Source organism: Pundamilia nyererei, unplaced genomic scaffold (assembly GCF_000239375.1).
Source record: "Pundamilia nyererei isolate P.nyererei 1_Seehausen unplaced genomic scaffold, PunNye1.0 scaffold00056, whole genome shotgun sequence".
Lineage (NCBI taxonomy): Eukaryota > Metazoa > Chordata > Actinopteri > Cichliformes > Cichlidae > Pundamilia > Pundamilia nyererei.
The window spans coordinates 81284-94224 of NW_005187457.1; the positions used below are offsets into that span (position 1 = coordinate 81284).

At 36.7% G+C, this 12941-nt stretch overlaps 2 protein-coding genes across 2 annotated transcripts in view; both read left to right on the forward strand.

The window, feature by feature from the left end:
• Nucleotides 1-5461, forward strand: part of LOC102194744 (cytochrome P450 2J2-like) — a 7846-nt gene extending 2385 nt beyond the window's left edge. Inside the window, exons 2-9 of the mRNA XM_005733946.1 lie at nt 307-469; nt 611-760; nt 866-1026; nt 2324-2500; nt 2603-2741; nt 3325-3512; nt 4712-4853; nt 5006-5461. Of these exons, the coding sequence (XP_005734003.1) occupies nt 307-469; nt 611-760; nt 866-1026; nt 2324-2500; nt 2603-2741; nt 3325-3512; nt 4712-4853; nt 5006-5181 (1296 nt within the window). The 3' untranslated portion in view covers nt 5182-5461. The remainder of the gene's footprint in view (nt 1-306; nt 470-610; nt 761-865; nt 1027-2323; nt 2501-2602; nt 2742-3324; nt 3513-4711; nt 4854-5005) is intronic.
• Nucleotides 5462-6927: 1466 nt separating this feature from the next.
• LOC102194437 (cytochrome P450 2J2-like) lies at nt 6928-12611 on the forward strand. Its single transcript, XM_005733945.2, has 9 exons — nt 6928-7219; nt 8506-8668; nt 8813-8962; nt 9354-9514; nt 10404-10580; nt 10672-10810; nt 11069-11256; nt 11704-11845; nt 12123-12611. The coding sequence occupies exons 1-9, from the start codon at nt 7007-7009 to the stop codon at nt 12296-12298; spliced, it is 1509 nt and encodes a 502-aa protein (XP_005734002.1). The 5' UTR covers nt 6928-7006; the 3' UTR covers nt 12299-12611.
• The last annotated feature ends 330 nt before the right edge of the window (nt 12612-12941 follow it).

Genomic DNA, 12941 nt, shown 5'->3' on the forward strand with positions numbered 1-12941 from the left:
GTAATAGTCACCTGCACACACAGATATCCCCCTAAAATAGCTAAAACTAAAAACAAACTAAAAACTACTTCCAAAAACATTCCGCTTTGATATTGATGAGTTTTTTGGGTTCACTGAGAACATGGTTGTTGTTCAATAATAAAATTATTCCTCAAAAATACAACTTGCCTAATAATTCTGCACTCCCTGTAATATTAATGAGGCAACATTGCTGCAATCTTATAGTATCTGCAGTAAAGATGTAGAAGCAGTATTAATTCTCTGAGTACAGTTCAACCACAACATCTGCCTGCTGTCTTTGTTCAGTTTGCAAAGAAATATGGAAACATTTTCACCATCAGACTCTTTGGTGGAAGAACCGTGGTCATTAATAGCTACAAGTTTGTGAAAGAAGCCCTGGTCCAGCAAGGAGACGATTTCATAGATCGACCCACCGTACCACTGTTTGAAGATTTATTTGGGAATGAAGGTTCTGTTTTTCTCTTTTTCATTAAAAAAAAAATATATAGTTAGTGTTGAATACAATGAACAACATAATTGAGACACCAAATCAGGGGTGTAAGGTAGTGTTTCTTATTCAATCTATTATTGTGTATTTGTGTGTTCAAAGGTCTTGTGGGTTCAAATGGTTATCCATGGAAGCAACAGAGGAGATTTGCTCTTCATACACTCAGAAACTTTGGTCTGGGCAGGAAGACTCTGGAGTTATACATCCAGCAGGAGTGCCAGTATCTCTCAGAGGCTTTCACAGAACACCAAGGCATAAAAAACATCTTGGTGACATGATTGCCACCATTCAATAGAGTGGGCTTGCTTTGTTATGACACTGGGTACTTGTCCCCATATTTTCTGTCTTTATTTGCAGGAAAGCCCTTTAATGTCCAGCTACTGATAAATAATGCTGTGTCGAATATCATCTGCTGTTTGGTGTTTGGGAATCGATTTGAGTACACTGACCGGCAGTACCAGTCTATTCTTCATAATTTCAACGAAAGATTGCGCTTACAGGGAAGCATATCGATACAGGTGAATCTCCTTCCACCATCCTACATTATGCAGTAATCAAATTACATCACAATTTATATAAAATCCCAAAGTCACATTTAAGCAACCACAGTCTCCCTACAGGGTTTCTAATTTATAATGAGGAGCAAAAACAAATACTGATTTAAAACACACCAAAGGGCAGAGAGGAGGAAGCCAAGTCCTGGCAGATGCAAAGCCCACAGATATAAACAAAATGTCAGACATTTAGAGACTTCTCCAGATACAGACAGACAAACTGGTGGTAGCTAACCAACCGGACATTGTAGTGGAAGACAAGCAGAAGCAGCAGACAGCCGTAGTGATAGACATAGTGATACCGAATGACAGCAACATCAGGAAGAAATAACACAAGAAGCTGCAGAAGTAACAAGGGCTCAGAGAAGATGTGGAGGGTGAAGGTAACGGTGATCCCAGTGGTAATCAGAGCACTAGGTGCAGTGACTCCCAAACTAGGCAAATGGCTCCAGCAGATCCCAGGAACAACATCAGAGATCTCTGTCCAGAAGAGCGCAGTCCTAGGAACAGCTAAGATACTGCACAGGACCCTCAAAACTCCCAGGTCTCTGGTAGAGGGCCTGAGCTTGAAATTCCCCCCACCTGTAGGGGTGGGGGGAATTTCTGCAGACATATATATATATATATGTGTGTGTGTGTGTGTGTATATATATATATATATATACTTCTGCTTGTCTTCCACTAAAATGTCCGGTTGGTTAGCTACCACCAGTTTGTCTGTCTGTATCTGGAGAAATCTCTAAATGTCTGTCTATTATTTTTAAATGTTACTAGTACTGAGATGAGACCTGAGTAATTGCATCTCTTTCTATCACATTTTCTTCATGATGAATAACAATAAAGGATCCTTAATCCCAATAGACATCATATTTGTACCTAAGTAGATTTTTTTTTATAACAATCAGCTTATAACGGGTAATATGTGGAGCCAAGTCTCTTCAAGTGCTTTTTGAAGCATGTCTTGAAACTTCTCATCTATATGACAACTCCTCATTTTGAAGCATTATCTAAATCAACTTAAATTTCAGTGAACACTGGGGAATATGAACTTGATCTCTCTCATTAAAACAAAAATCAAAAAAATGTTTGCTGAAATTGCCCTCAAATATTTTTCTCTTGGTAATTATATTTCTACCACCAGCTTTGCCACTGTGGAATTCCTGTTAGAAGTGTGTTAGATTTCAATTCAGAATTCTTTGAATGCACAGCATGATATGTCCAGTCATGAAAAGATGGTTTAATCTGGCTTCCTGTTCTGTAGATGTACAACATAATTCCCTGGCTGATGAAGTGGTTACCTGGACCTCATAAGACAATGTTCACTCTGACACAAGAGGTAAAGGACTTTATAGAAATCAGGATCAAAGACCACAAAGAAACCCTTAACCAAGCGTCACCGAGAGACTATATTGATGCCTTTCTTATAGAAATGACAAAGGTGAGTGTTGTATTTGAGCTCCATCATGTTTGTTCATTTTGGTGTTGTAATGCAACCTGAAATATAAGATATTTTAATTTCTGCTGCTTGGACTGTTGATAGAACGAGGGCAAAGATTCAAGTTTTTCTCTCAGTACCTTACATGCTTGCACCATGGACCTGTTTTTTGCTGGAACTGAAACTACTACCACTACTTTACGTTGGGGGTTGCTTTACATGATCTACTACCCTGATATACAAGGTGCGTGTGTAATACCCAACAGTACTATGTATTTTGTCATGTCGGTCTTGTACTGTGAGAAAAAGCATGCAGGTTGTGTTAGTCATCTACATAATACACAAAACAGAGTTTATGATAGTCTCATCATTTTTTTTTTAGCATGTTTTGATTTCTAGTTGGGAATCAGTTAGTTTCCAGAGTAGATCCTGGCATTATTTATCAGAAAACAGGAAGACCACATATGTGGTCATGAAGCTGACAATAAAAAATCAATATGTGAAGATAGCCGATTGACATTCATATAGACTTTCCACCTTTCAATAAACATATGTTTAAATGTTTTGTAGCTTTTTGTGTTGACAAATATTAACAAATTCACAAATACTAAAACTGAAAATATATTTCCTGTTTATGTTTCTAATTATGTTTGATCTGAAGTTAATAATTCAGTATTGGTAGTAACTGTTTTTTCTTAAGTACGTTTTTATTTTTACATTAATAACCTGAAATTGTTTCTCACTGTCAATTTTAATTTTTCATTTACTTTTAGATAAATATAATAACCTTGATACAGACTCTGATTCTATCCTGTTTTCACTTGCAGAGAGAGTTCAAGCTGAGATTGATGCTGTGGTTGGTTCGTCCAGACAGCCCTCTGTGAGTGACCGAGAAAACATGCCCTATACTGATGCTGTCATTCATGAGATTCAGAGAATGGCCAACATCATTCCTCTCAATGTGCTTCATATGACAGTCAAGGAAACTACAGTGGATAAATACACAATCCCAAAGGTACACAAACCATAATACTTTCTGGCAGTTTCGCTGTAGAATAAAGTATTCCTTGTCTACCAATTTAGCAACTTGAAGCTGACTTGAAAAGTCAATCCTAATGTTACACTTAAAATAACCAATGAAGCAGCTTTAAAAAGCACATTTAAAGCCTGGTATAAAAATAGTGTAACACTCACTATCAACTGTACTCTCTTGATGTATGATCAATCATCCGGGTAAGTAAATCCCAAAAGGTTGATACCACATGGACCCGGAAAGTAAAGTGTATTTGTGATGTAAGATGGTGAAAATATTCTTCTTCCTCAAAATTATCCAGATATTATGCAGTCCTTAAAATGACTTATGTAATGCTTAAATAATTCACAGTACCATGCCTGTTTAGACTTCTCAACAATATATGGTAACTTCTGACTCCTAAAAAGTAACATGGCAGCAGCCAAAATGCTAACCCATCAAAATGCAGAGTTTTGTAACTACACAGTGGCTGAGTCCATTTTTAGTCTGTGGTTATGTGCAGAATAAATACATGAGGTCCAAGAATAGATCTCTGTGGCACACCTGTGCTAATGGATTACATTAGTATTACATCAGGGCTCTGTATTACAGTGATTCATGACTACACATAAGGATACTCTTATGGCCCTGCATAGACTGCCTTTTGTCCTGCGACAGATAGAGTAGATGTCAAATCATATGGCCACTATATTATCAAAACAGCAATGACTTAGCATGGTTTCTCTCTAGTTTCTCTGAAATACTGTATGTAATGACAATGCAACTTCAAATCAAATAAAAAGGTCAACTTCATTACTGTTCTCATATTAACTCAAACCAATAACTAAAAATGAGAAATTAATGTGAATAGACACCAGAATATACACTTGTAAAAATTTGAAATTTTGAGAAAACAGATTAATTTTTTAACACCTACGATTAAAGGTTAAAAACATCTAAAACAACCATTGCACTTGTCCCTGGTTCTTAATTAACAGGCATTATACACTTTGTAGTTTGACACAATTGCATACTAAAAAGCTCTTTTGGACATTTTGACAATGTTACGTTGCCTTTTTCCATCAGCTCACTTTCTGTTATATGGCAAATTAAACCAATATACTTGAATAACAATTTTAATTTTTTTTTTTATTTCTTTCAATTTTAGTATTTTGGTTATTTTTATAGTATTTTTTGTGCAGGGTACCATGATCGTGGCTACTCTGGACTCAGTCTTACATGATGAGTCAGTGTGGGAAACTCCACACTCTTTAAACCCTCAACACTTTCTGGACAAGGATGGTAAATTTCGCAAGAGAGATGCTTTCCTTCCATTTTCTGCAGGTTTGTTGTACATTAAAGCCTCTTGTACTGTTTTAGCCAAGACAAAATGGCATGCATCCTTGGTTTGTTGCAGAAGTGGAGTAAACTCTATGATATAGTGAATATCTTGTAAATTTTTTGAATAAAACTCATGTCTTATTGTTTATTCTCAGGCAAGCGTGTGTGTCTTGGAGAACAGCTGGCCAGGATGGAGTTGTTTTTGTTTTTCACCTCCCTCCTTCAGAGGTTTTCTCTTTCGCCACCTACTGGAGAGCAGCCCAGTCTGGAGTTCCAGTTGGGAGCCGCACGCTGTCCCAAACCTTACCGCCTCTGTGCTGTACCACGTTAAACCATCAACTATGACAAAACTGAAATTGTCTGATACTCAGTTTGATGAATCAATGTCCTCCATCATATTTGTCATATGAAGCATTATCTATACCTGCTAAATTCTTCTCACCATGGAGACCTTTTAAAGGAACCATTCCATCCATTGTATTAAAACAAATAAAAATCTGAATATTTACAATATTAAATTACAACTTTTTAAGAGATCACATTCCACTGCATATGCATGATAATCGCTGTCATAAGCAAACATTTACAAGGACTTCAGTAAAGACAATAAGATAAATACAGCAGGACAAAAAAAACAGTATTCTGTTTTTAACGTTTAATAGTACTGCAGAGATATTTACATAGGATTCAAACTTTAATTTACTAAGTTTAATCTACACTTGAGTCAGTGTCTACATTGAAAACAAAAGCCCACCATATCTTGGTGGATTTGCTTGTATGTCGAGGATCAATAACCTATTTCAGTTCAATTATCCAAAGGATGATTTCACATAATCTTTAAGTACTCTATGAAACAATGCTTATTTGATTCAGTGTTTTGAAGTTGCTCAGTGCTTGAGGCAGGAATGCAATTCTATAATTTTGCACCACTGTGCTTGATGATTACTCTTAGATTCTGTCTTTGTGTCGCACAAAACCACTCGCTGTGTTTAGTCAGTTTTGTTGGCACTGACGGACCCTCATGAAACAGTGACCTCCTGGTTAATGAAGCTAACACTCGTCAATGATGTGTTTAAAGTATTTTAAGATTCTGGAAAGATATCAGAATAGTAAAAAAAAATTATGCTTGCCTTGATGGTATTTTGAAGGTGTTCTGCTAAACGTGGTAATCATTATCTTGATTTTCCCAATTTCTTTAAAAGAACCTAAGAAATCAGTTGTTATTCTAGCCTCTCTATGATATAACCTAATGGGCGGGTTGATTACCAACAATCTTATGTCACTCTTAAACAAGAAGGCCCTTTTAAATTCACAAACTATTTTGAAAAGTATATAGGTTTATGTTTATTTGGATATCAGAGGAATGCAGGCAAACCAGGTGGTGACAGGGTGATCTTAATAACCATAATAATTTATTTCAGTTGGTGTGAGTGTTTTTATTTTTCATACCACTGCTTGTTATAAAATGCACAATGTCATAAATAAATAGATTTTCTGCATGCACTTGCCTTTTTCATTATGAGCTTGTGTCAGTGGTGTCAGCTTTAGTCTTTACCTTGGCAGAGGGCAGTAATACGATGAATGACTGGACTGACAGCTATCACTAACAGCTTGTAATCTCCCTACCCCAACTGTTAAATAATGTAGAGGAACTCCCCCAGAAAATGTCTTTCTTTACAAATCAGCTGAGTTGTTTAATTTGATTAATGCTTTTTCGCATCATTCACTGCTGATTGAAACAAAAATCAGTGACAAATAAATTACAATAAGTACAGGAAACACGTGACACGCCAAACAAACAGAGAATGTATCATTTTCAGATGTATGATCAATTAATATAACATATAGGAAAATCATAAAAACTGTTAGATAAAGCTTATTAAAGCTATACATGTTAATAATTTCTGTATGTGTGATGATGTGACATGCAACGTTTCCTTTACACTGGGCCATCAGTTAACAAGGAAACATTGTACACACACACACACACACACATAAACACGCTACGATCATCGTAGTAAGATACTTGTTATTGATTTCATGTTTTTATTAAATGCTTTTATTTTGAAGGCCAGCTATCGAACCCACTTGGTTATATAATCACCCACCATTATATCCAGTGGTGAAATCAAAGTTAAAACAGTAAAGTGACACGAATGAGCGGAACTATGGAGACATTATACAGCGCTCTCGGCTTGGAGTGGGTTGACGGCAGGAGCATTTTATTCTTTTCCTGTCTTTTTCTTCTGCTGGCTCATGTTCTGAAGAACCGAGTGCCGAAAAACTTTCCTCCCGGACCGTGGGCTCTCCCTTTTATTGGTGATCTTCATCGCCTGCAACCTAACAGATTCCATCTGCAGTTCGAAGAGGTGTGATACAAAGTAACGATTATTATTATCATTCTTGCTGTTAAGAAGAAGAATATATTCATATAGAAAATGGGGCGACTCGTTTACTGCAAATAGGTAGCTAAAATGGTGCTATAGGTTCCCTTTATTCCTCCGTTATTGGTAATCATTTAGACTTAGATTGGGCTACATGGGGCAGAGCAGTTTTTTTTATTAGACTTTAAAACATTCGGTAACATAACCAGTGTTGCCAATTTAGCAACTTTGTCGCTATATTTAGCGAGTTTTCAGACCCCTTAGCGACTTTTTTTTCTAAAAAGCGACTAGCGACAAATCTGGCGACTTTTTCTGGTATTATTGGAGACTTATTTATGACGACTTTTTGACGTGAAAGGGCGTGTTGCTCTTACTCTCAACAAGCAGCGGTGCTGCCGTGGGCACCTCACCCGTGCTAAAGCGCTCACGGGTGGAGGATAGTCCTCCCCCAGCTGCAGGAGATGAATCGCGCATGAGCGAAGCCGCTGCTTCCGCACTGTCTGTAACGCAGTCAGTTCTTTTACTGTTATGCTGTTTTGTGGATCACAAGGTTTAAAACTACTTATAAACACACACTCTCACACACAAAGTAACTCCACCAGAGTGCCTATTTCGGGTCACTTTTGCCGGTCGAAGCCCGAATAAAGGAGCAGGGTTGGAATTGTGACATTAAAAAACAATAATTGCTAAAAGAAATTAAGTTTGTAGTTCTAAATAAATTCTAAATGCATTTAGGACGTTTTTTGCTAACTTTATGTCTCTTCCCATCTTATTTCTCTCTCCAACAGCGTAGGTTACCATTATATTAGCATGACCAATTATGCAAATTAGGTGATGACGTCATCTAGCGACTTTTAGGACAGCCAATAGCGATTTTCCTTACTGAGGAGTTGGCAACACTGAACATAACTAACAGCCTACAAGCTTAGTGTGAGCTGCATTTCAAGTCGCGGCTATTGTCCTTTCAGCTTCTACTTTTTGCTGCCGAGTGTCCCGTAAAGAGACATTAAATATTTGTAAGCAAGCATTTCTGTTTTATTTTATTAGCTGCTTTCAGTTCTTGTTTTTTGTTTTTATTTGCTTGTTTTGTGGTTGTTATATTTTTTGGGACATGGTATCACATGTCACACTTATCACAGCTGCTACAGTCTTAGTTTTCTTTTGGTAGAATAAAAATGTAAAAGTCAGCTGTATCAGAAAAGTTATTTCTTTTTAAATTATCCTAAAATATGCAAGTGTTGAATAACAAGCTAAATCTACTGTCGATTCAGTTTTCAGAGAAATATGGAAACATTTTCAGCCTTCGACTCTTTGGTCATAGAGTTGTGATCATTAATGGCTACAAGTCTGTAAAGGAAGCCCTGGTCCAACGAGGAGAAGACTTTGCAGATCGTCCCATAATTCCTCTGGTTGACGATGTATTTGGAAATAAAGGTGATTTCATTTCTTTTAATTACACACTTAATATTGGAGTATCAGATGGGCACCAAGTTAGATTTATTAGCGTGACGATGGTGATCAACATGCCTAGTTTCTCTTCCAGTCAAAATATTTATATTTGTATATGTTTTTTCAAAGGTATTGTAGCTTCCAGTGGTTATCCATGGAAGCAGCGGAGGAGGTTTTCTCTTCAGACACTCAGAAACTTTGGTCTGGGCAAGACGACGTTGGCAGAATTCATCCAGCAGGAGTGCCAGTATCTCACAGAGGCTTTTGCAGACCAGCAAGGCATTTAAAAATCACACTGTTTGATAGTCTAAGGAACTTGGAAAGAAAAGTGTCTGGACTTCTTTAAGTTCCTTGAAGATGTTTCACCTCTAATCCGAGAAGCTTCTTCAGAATTGAAGAAGCTTCTCGGATTTCCAAGCTCCTTAGACTATGATGACCTGGATGACTGAGAACCTTCACAGACACACACTGTTTGATGATAATTTTTACATTTTAAATGTTTGATAATTGCTTATGACCTTATCTAATTTTCTGCTAAACATATAAAATAGAAAATTGCTAATTTTTCTTATATAATTCACGCTTTTTTGGTAAACATCAAGCAAGTTTGTCTTCTCTTTGGACATGGAGTCCATTTTCTGTCTCATCCACACTTTATTTTTATTTACAGGAAAGCCTTTTAATGCACAGCCATTGCTAAACAACGCCGTGTCAAACATCATCTGCTGTTTGGTGTTTTCAAATCGATTTGAGTACAGTGATGAGAAGCATCAGTCTATTCTTCAGGACTTCAATGAGCTTTTGTACTTGGAGGTAACCATGTGGGCACAGGTGAGCCTCCTTTAAACCAGGATTCAGTAATCTAATTAAAAGGATTTATGCAAATGTATGTGTCATATTTATTTGAATCACATTATTATAAAAGGCTCTCCTTGAATTGTTCCCTTCCTGAATTGTTCTGTGTCCCAGTGATTTGTATATTTGTAAATCATACATAGAGACCACTGATTTAAAGCATCTAAATCTTACTTGAGTCCAGCTTTGATTAGGTTGTTTTTTTGTTTTTGTTTGTTAATCAAGTTTGACTATTAGTATAATGCTCTTTTAGGAAATACTGTGTTAGCTTTATGCCATATTTTGTCTCATCTATATATTTTTCTAAAGGTCTTGAGGATCATCAAGATGTTGGCAAATGTGAAACAAGCCTTTTGTGTTCTTTTTGGGCAGCAGTGGTTTTGACAGTGAAATTCCCCCATGCAGTTATTTAGGTGTTCTTCTGGGTTCTTTTGTGACCTCCTGGGTGATCAGTGGTGCACTCTTTAAGTCATTTTGGTAGGCCGACCACTCCTATGAAGGTTCACTACTGTTCCAAGTTTTCTTCATTTGTGGATAAGGGCTCTGATCTTTTTTGTGGAGTCCCACCGACTTAGAAATGTCTTTATAAGCCGTTCTCAGGTGCTTTAAGATCTTTTAGCCTCCTTTACTTTGTCAGACAGGTTCTATTTAAGTGATTTAAAAGGTCTTTACAAAAAATGGGATTAATCATAGTCAATTCATGATTTAACAAGAGAGTTCTTTACTTTTTCACATAGGGACATACAGTAATGTGGATCTCTCTTTGAAAGCTAATTAATTTAGTACATTTTTATTAAATAAATAGAAATGTCATAGATATATCCACGCTGTCTGACAAGTTAGTGACTGTCCTCCTGCGCTGTAGATGTACAACGCAATGCCCTGGCTGATGAAGTGGGTGCCCGGACCTCATCAGAAGACATTTACTCTGGTCAAGAATATAAATAATTACATAGAAAACAGGATCAGTGAACACAAAGAAGACTTTAACCCATCATCTCCGAGAGACTACATCGACTCCTTTCTCATAGAAATGGAAAAGGTGAGTGTTGTCCTGCATCTCTGCTGTTTTTGTTCTTTTTACATTTTTAATGAAATGTCATCAGATTTTTTTTCATCTTTGCCTCTAACAGAATGAAGGCAATGATTCAAGTTTTGATCTCAGTAGTTTGAATGCTTGCACCCTTGACCTCTTTGGTGCTGGAACTGAAACTACTACCACTACTTTATACTGGGGCCTTCTGTATATGATCCACTATCCTGTCATACAAGGTTTGTGACTGAGTAATAGTCACTATGACTACATATTCTGCAAGTATCTCAACTTTATAATGACAGCGGCCTCTTATAGGTCAGCCATTTATATAAAAATTGATTGTTTCTGATGTGACATTGTAATGTGTGTCTCTGTTTAATTTTGTCTCTGGATTGGGTTTTCTCTCAAGTCTATTTTATATATTTACTTAGATTTGAATTGTTTTCTCAACTTTAAAAATCTTGACGTAGACTCACATTATTAACTGTGTACAGAAAAAGTCCAGGCTGAGATCGATGCTGTGATTGGTTCATCCAGACAGCCCTCTATGAGTGACAGAGAAAACATGCCTTATACCAATGCGGTTATTCATGAGATCCAGAGAATGGGCAACATCCTCCCACTGAGTTTGTCACACATGACAAACAAGGATACAATACTGGATAAGTACACAATCCCAAAGGTACTCATGCTAAGAATTATTTCACCAAAGCCTTTTGCTTGTTTTTCTGGTTTCTGGTCATATAGCTACTGAATAACTCATTAAATTCAGCAAGGTGTTTTTTTTTCAAGCAACTTAAAACAAAAAAAAAACCAAAAAAAAAAGTTTTGCACAAAAATTAAGAAGGAAAAAACCTAAATAAATGCAAGGGGACAAAGGGTAAAAAAAAAAAAACAACCACTGCATTTTGGTGCATCTGTTGTTAAATAACAAGTGTTTTACAACTCATAATACGATACAACACATTTAGTAGCTCTTTTGGAATATCCAAATAATAATTGCTCAACATATGTAATGATAATTCGTTTCTCTATCAGCTGATTTTCCATCTAACCTGTTTAATTATTTTGTTCTTAAAAGTTGAGATAATTTTTAAACAAACACAAATTAACTTACCTGTTTCTTCAGGGCACCATGATCCTGCCTATATTGCACTCTGTACTCAATGATGAGTCAATGTGGGAAACTCCACATTCCTTCAACCCTCAACACTTTTTGGACCAGGATGGTAACTTTAGGAAGAGAGAAGCCTTTATGCCTTTTTCTGCAGGTATGTCAAGAGGGCAGTTTATCTCAGTGAACGTATTCTGTTAATGAATATGTAGGCAAACAACAAGAGAGGTGTTTGAGCAAGATATGGTAAAAGAAGTGTTACATGTTTCTGCTTGCTGTTAACTGTTCGTGAGCACCGACTTATATCTACAAACAATTTCTTACATCACTGAGTTTGCAGGGGATCGGTGTCTCTTTTGTGTGTTTCAGAGCTGTAGTAATAATCTCTGTAAGATGAAAGCATAGTGACTGAAACTCTTATTGTGTATTATCAGGCAAGCGTGTGTGTCTCGGGGAGCAGCTTGCCCGAATGGAATTATTCCTGTTCTTTACCTCCCTCCTTCAGAGGTTTTCATTCTCGGCACCTGCTGGAGAGCAGCCCAGTCTGGAGTTCATACTGGGAACCACCCGTTGTCCCAAACCTTACCGCCTTTGTGCCGCGGCACGTTAAATCATCAAGTATAAGCTAAACACGTCTATTTCTTACAGTGTACATTTGTCTTTCATTACATTTTATAATGTCAAGCAGTTTCTGTTTCATCATTATCTATTTCTATTATGTTATGAGCCAGAATGCTGTTTAATAAAACCTTTAGAAATTACATACATATATACTGAAATTACATATCTGCTGTATACAAACTGTATAAAATTCTGACATTATAACACTTTTTAATGATTCATTGTTGAGTGATAATCTATGTGCCACTGTGAAGCAGTGGTTTTAAATGTGCTGAACAAATAAACATGACCTGACTTGAAAATGTGTGCGTGAGTAATATATATTCATCTTTCACTTAATCCAGTTTTGATTGACCTAATCCTTCTTATTCAGTCTGTTTTTTATTAAAGTTCACGCTGCTGTCAGTTTGAGATGTCCTTGGCATTTCTCAATGTTTGTATTGTCCAATACAGTTTTGTATTCCTCAGCCATTACCTGGCAACAACACAGTTACAACACTATAAAATGCCCATGTGAATCTGATGTAGTAGTTCTACTCTTCGAGGATCAAGTTGCAGCATGATAATAGAGAATATCTGACTTCATAGTATGACTCGATTCATGCAGCTCAGCGTCATTTAGGGTTCATCGT

What these genes read in the sequence shown, in the direction of transcription:
- LOC102194437 (XM_005733945.2), top strand. Translation starts at nt 7,007, where the DNA reads ATGAGCGGAACTATGGAGACATTATACAGCGCTCTCGGCTTGGAGTGG. An exon ending in GGCTTTTGCAGACCAGCAAG is followed by an intron (nt 8,963 to 9,353) that starts GCATTTAAAAAT and finishes TTTTATTTACAG; the next exon opens with GAAAGCCTTTTAATGCACAG. An exon ending in ATAAGTACACAATCCCAAAG is followed by an intron (nt 11,257 to 11,703) that starts GTACTCATGCTA and finishes CTGTTTCTTCAG; the next exon opens with GGCACCATGATCCTGCCTAT.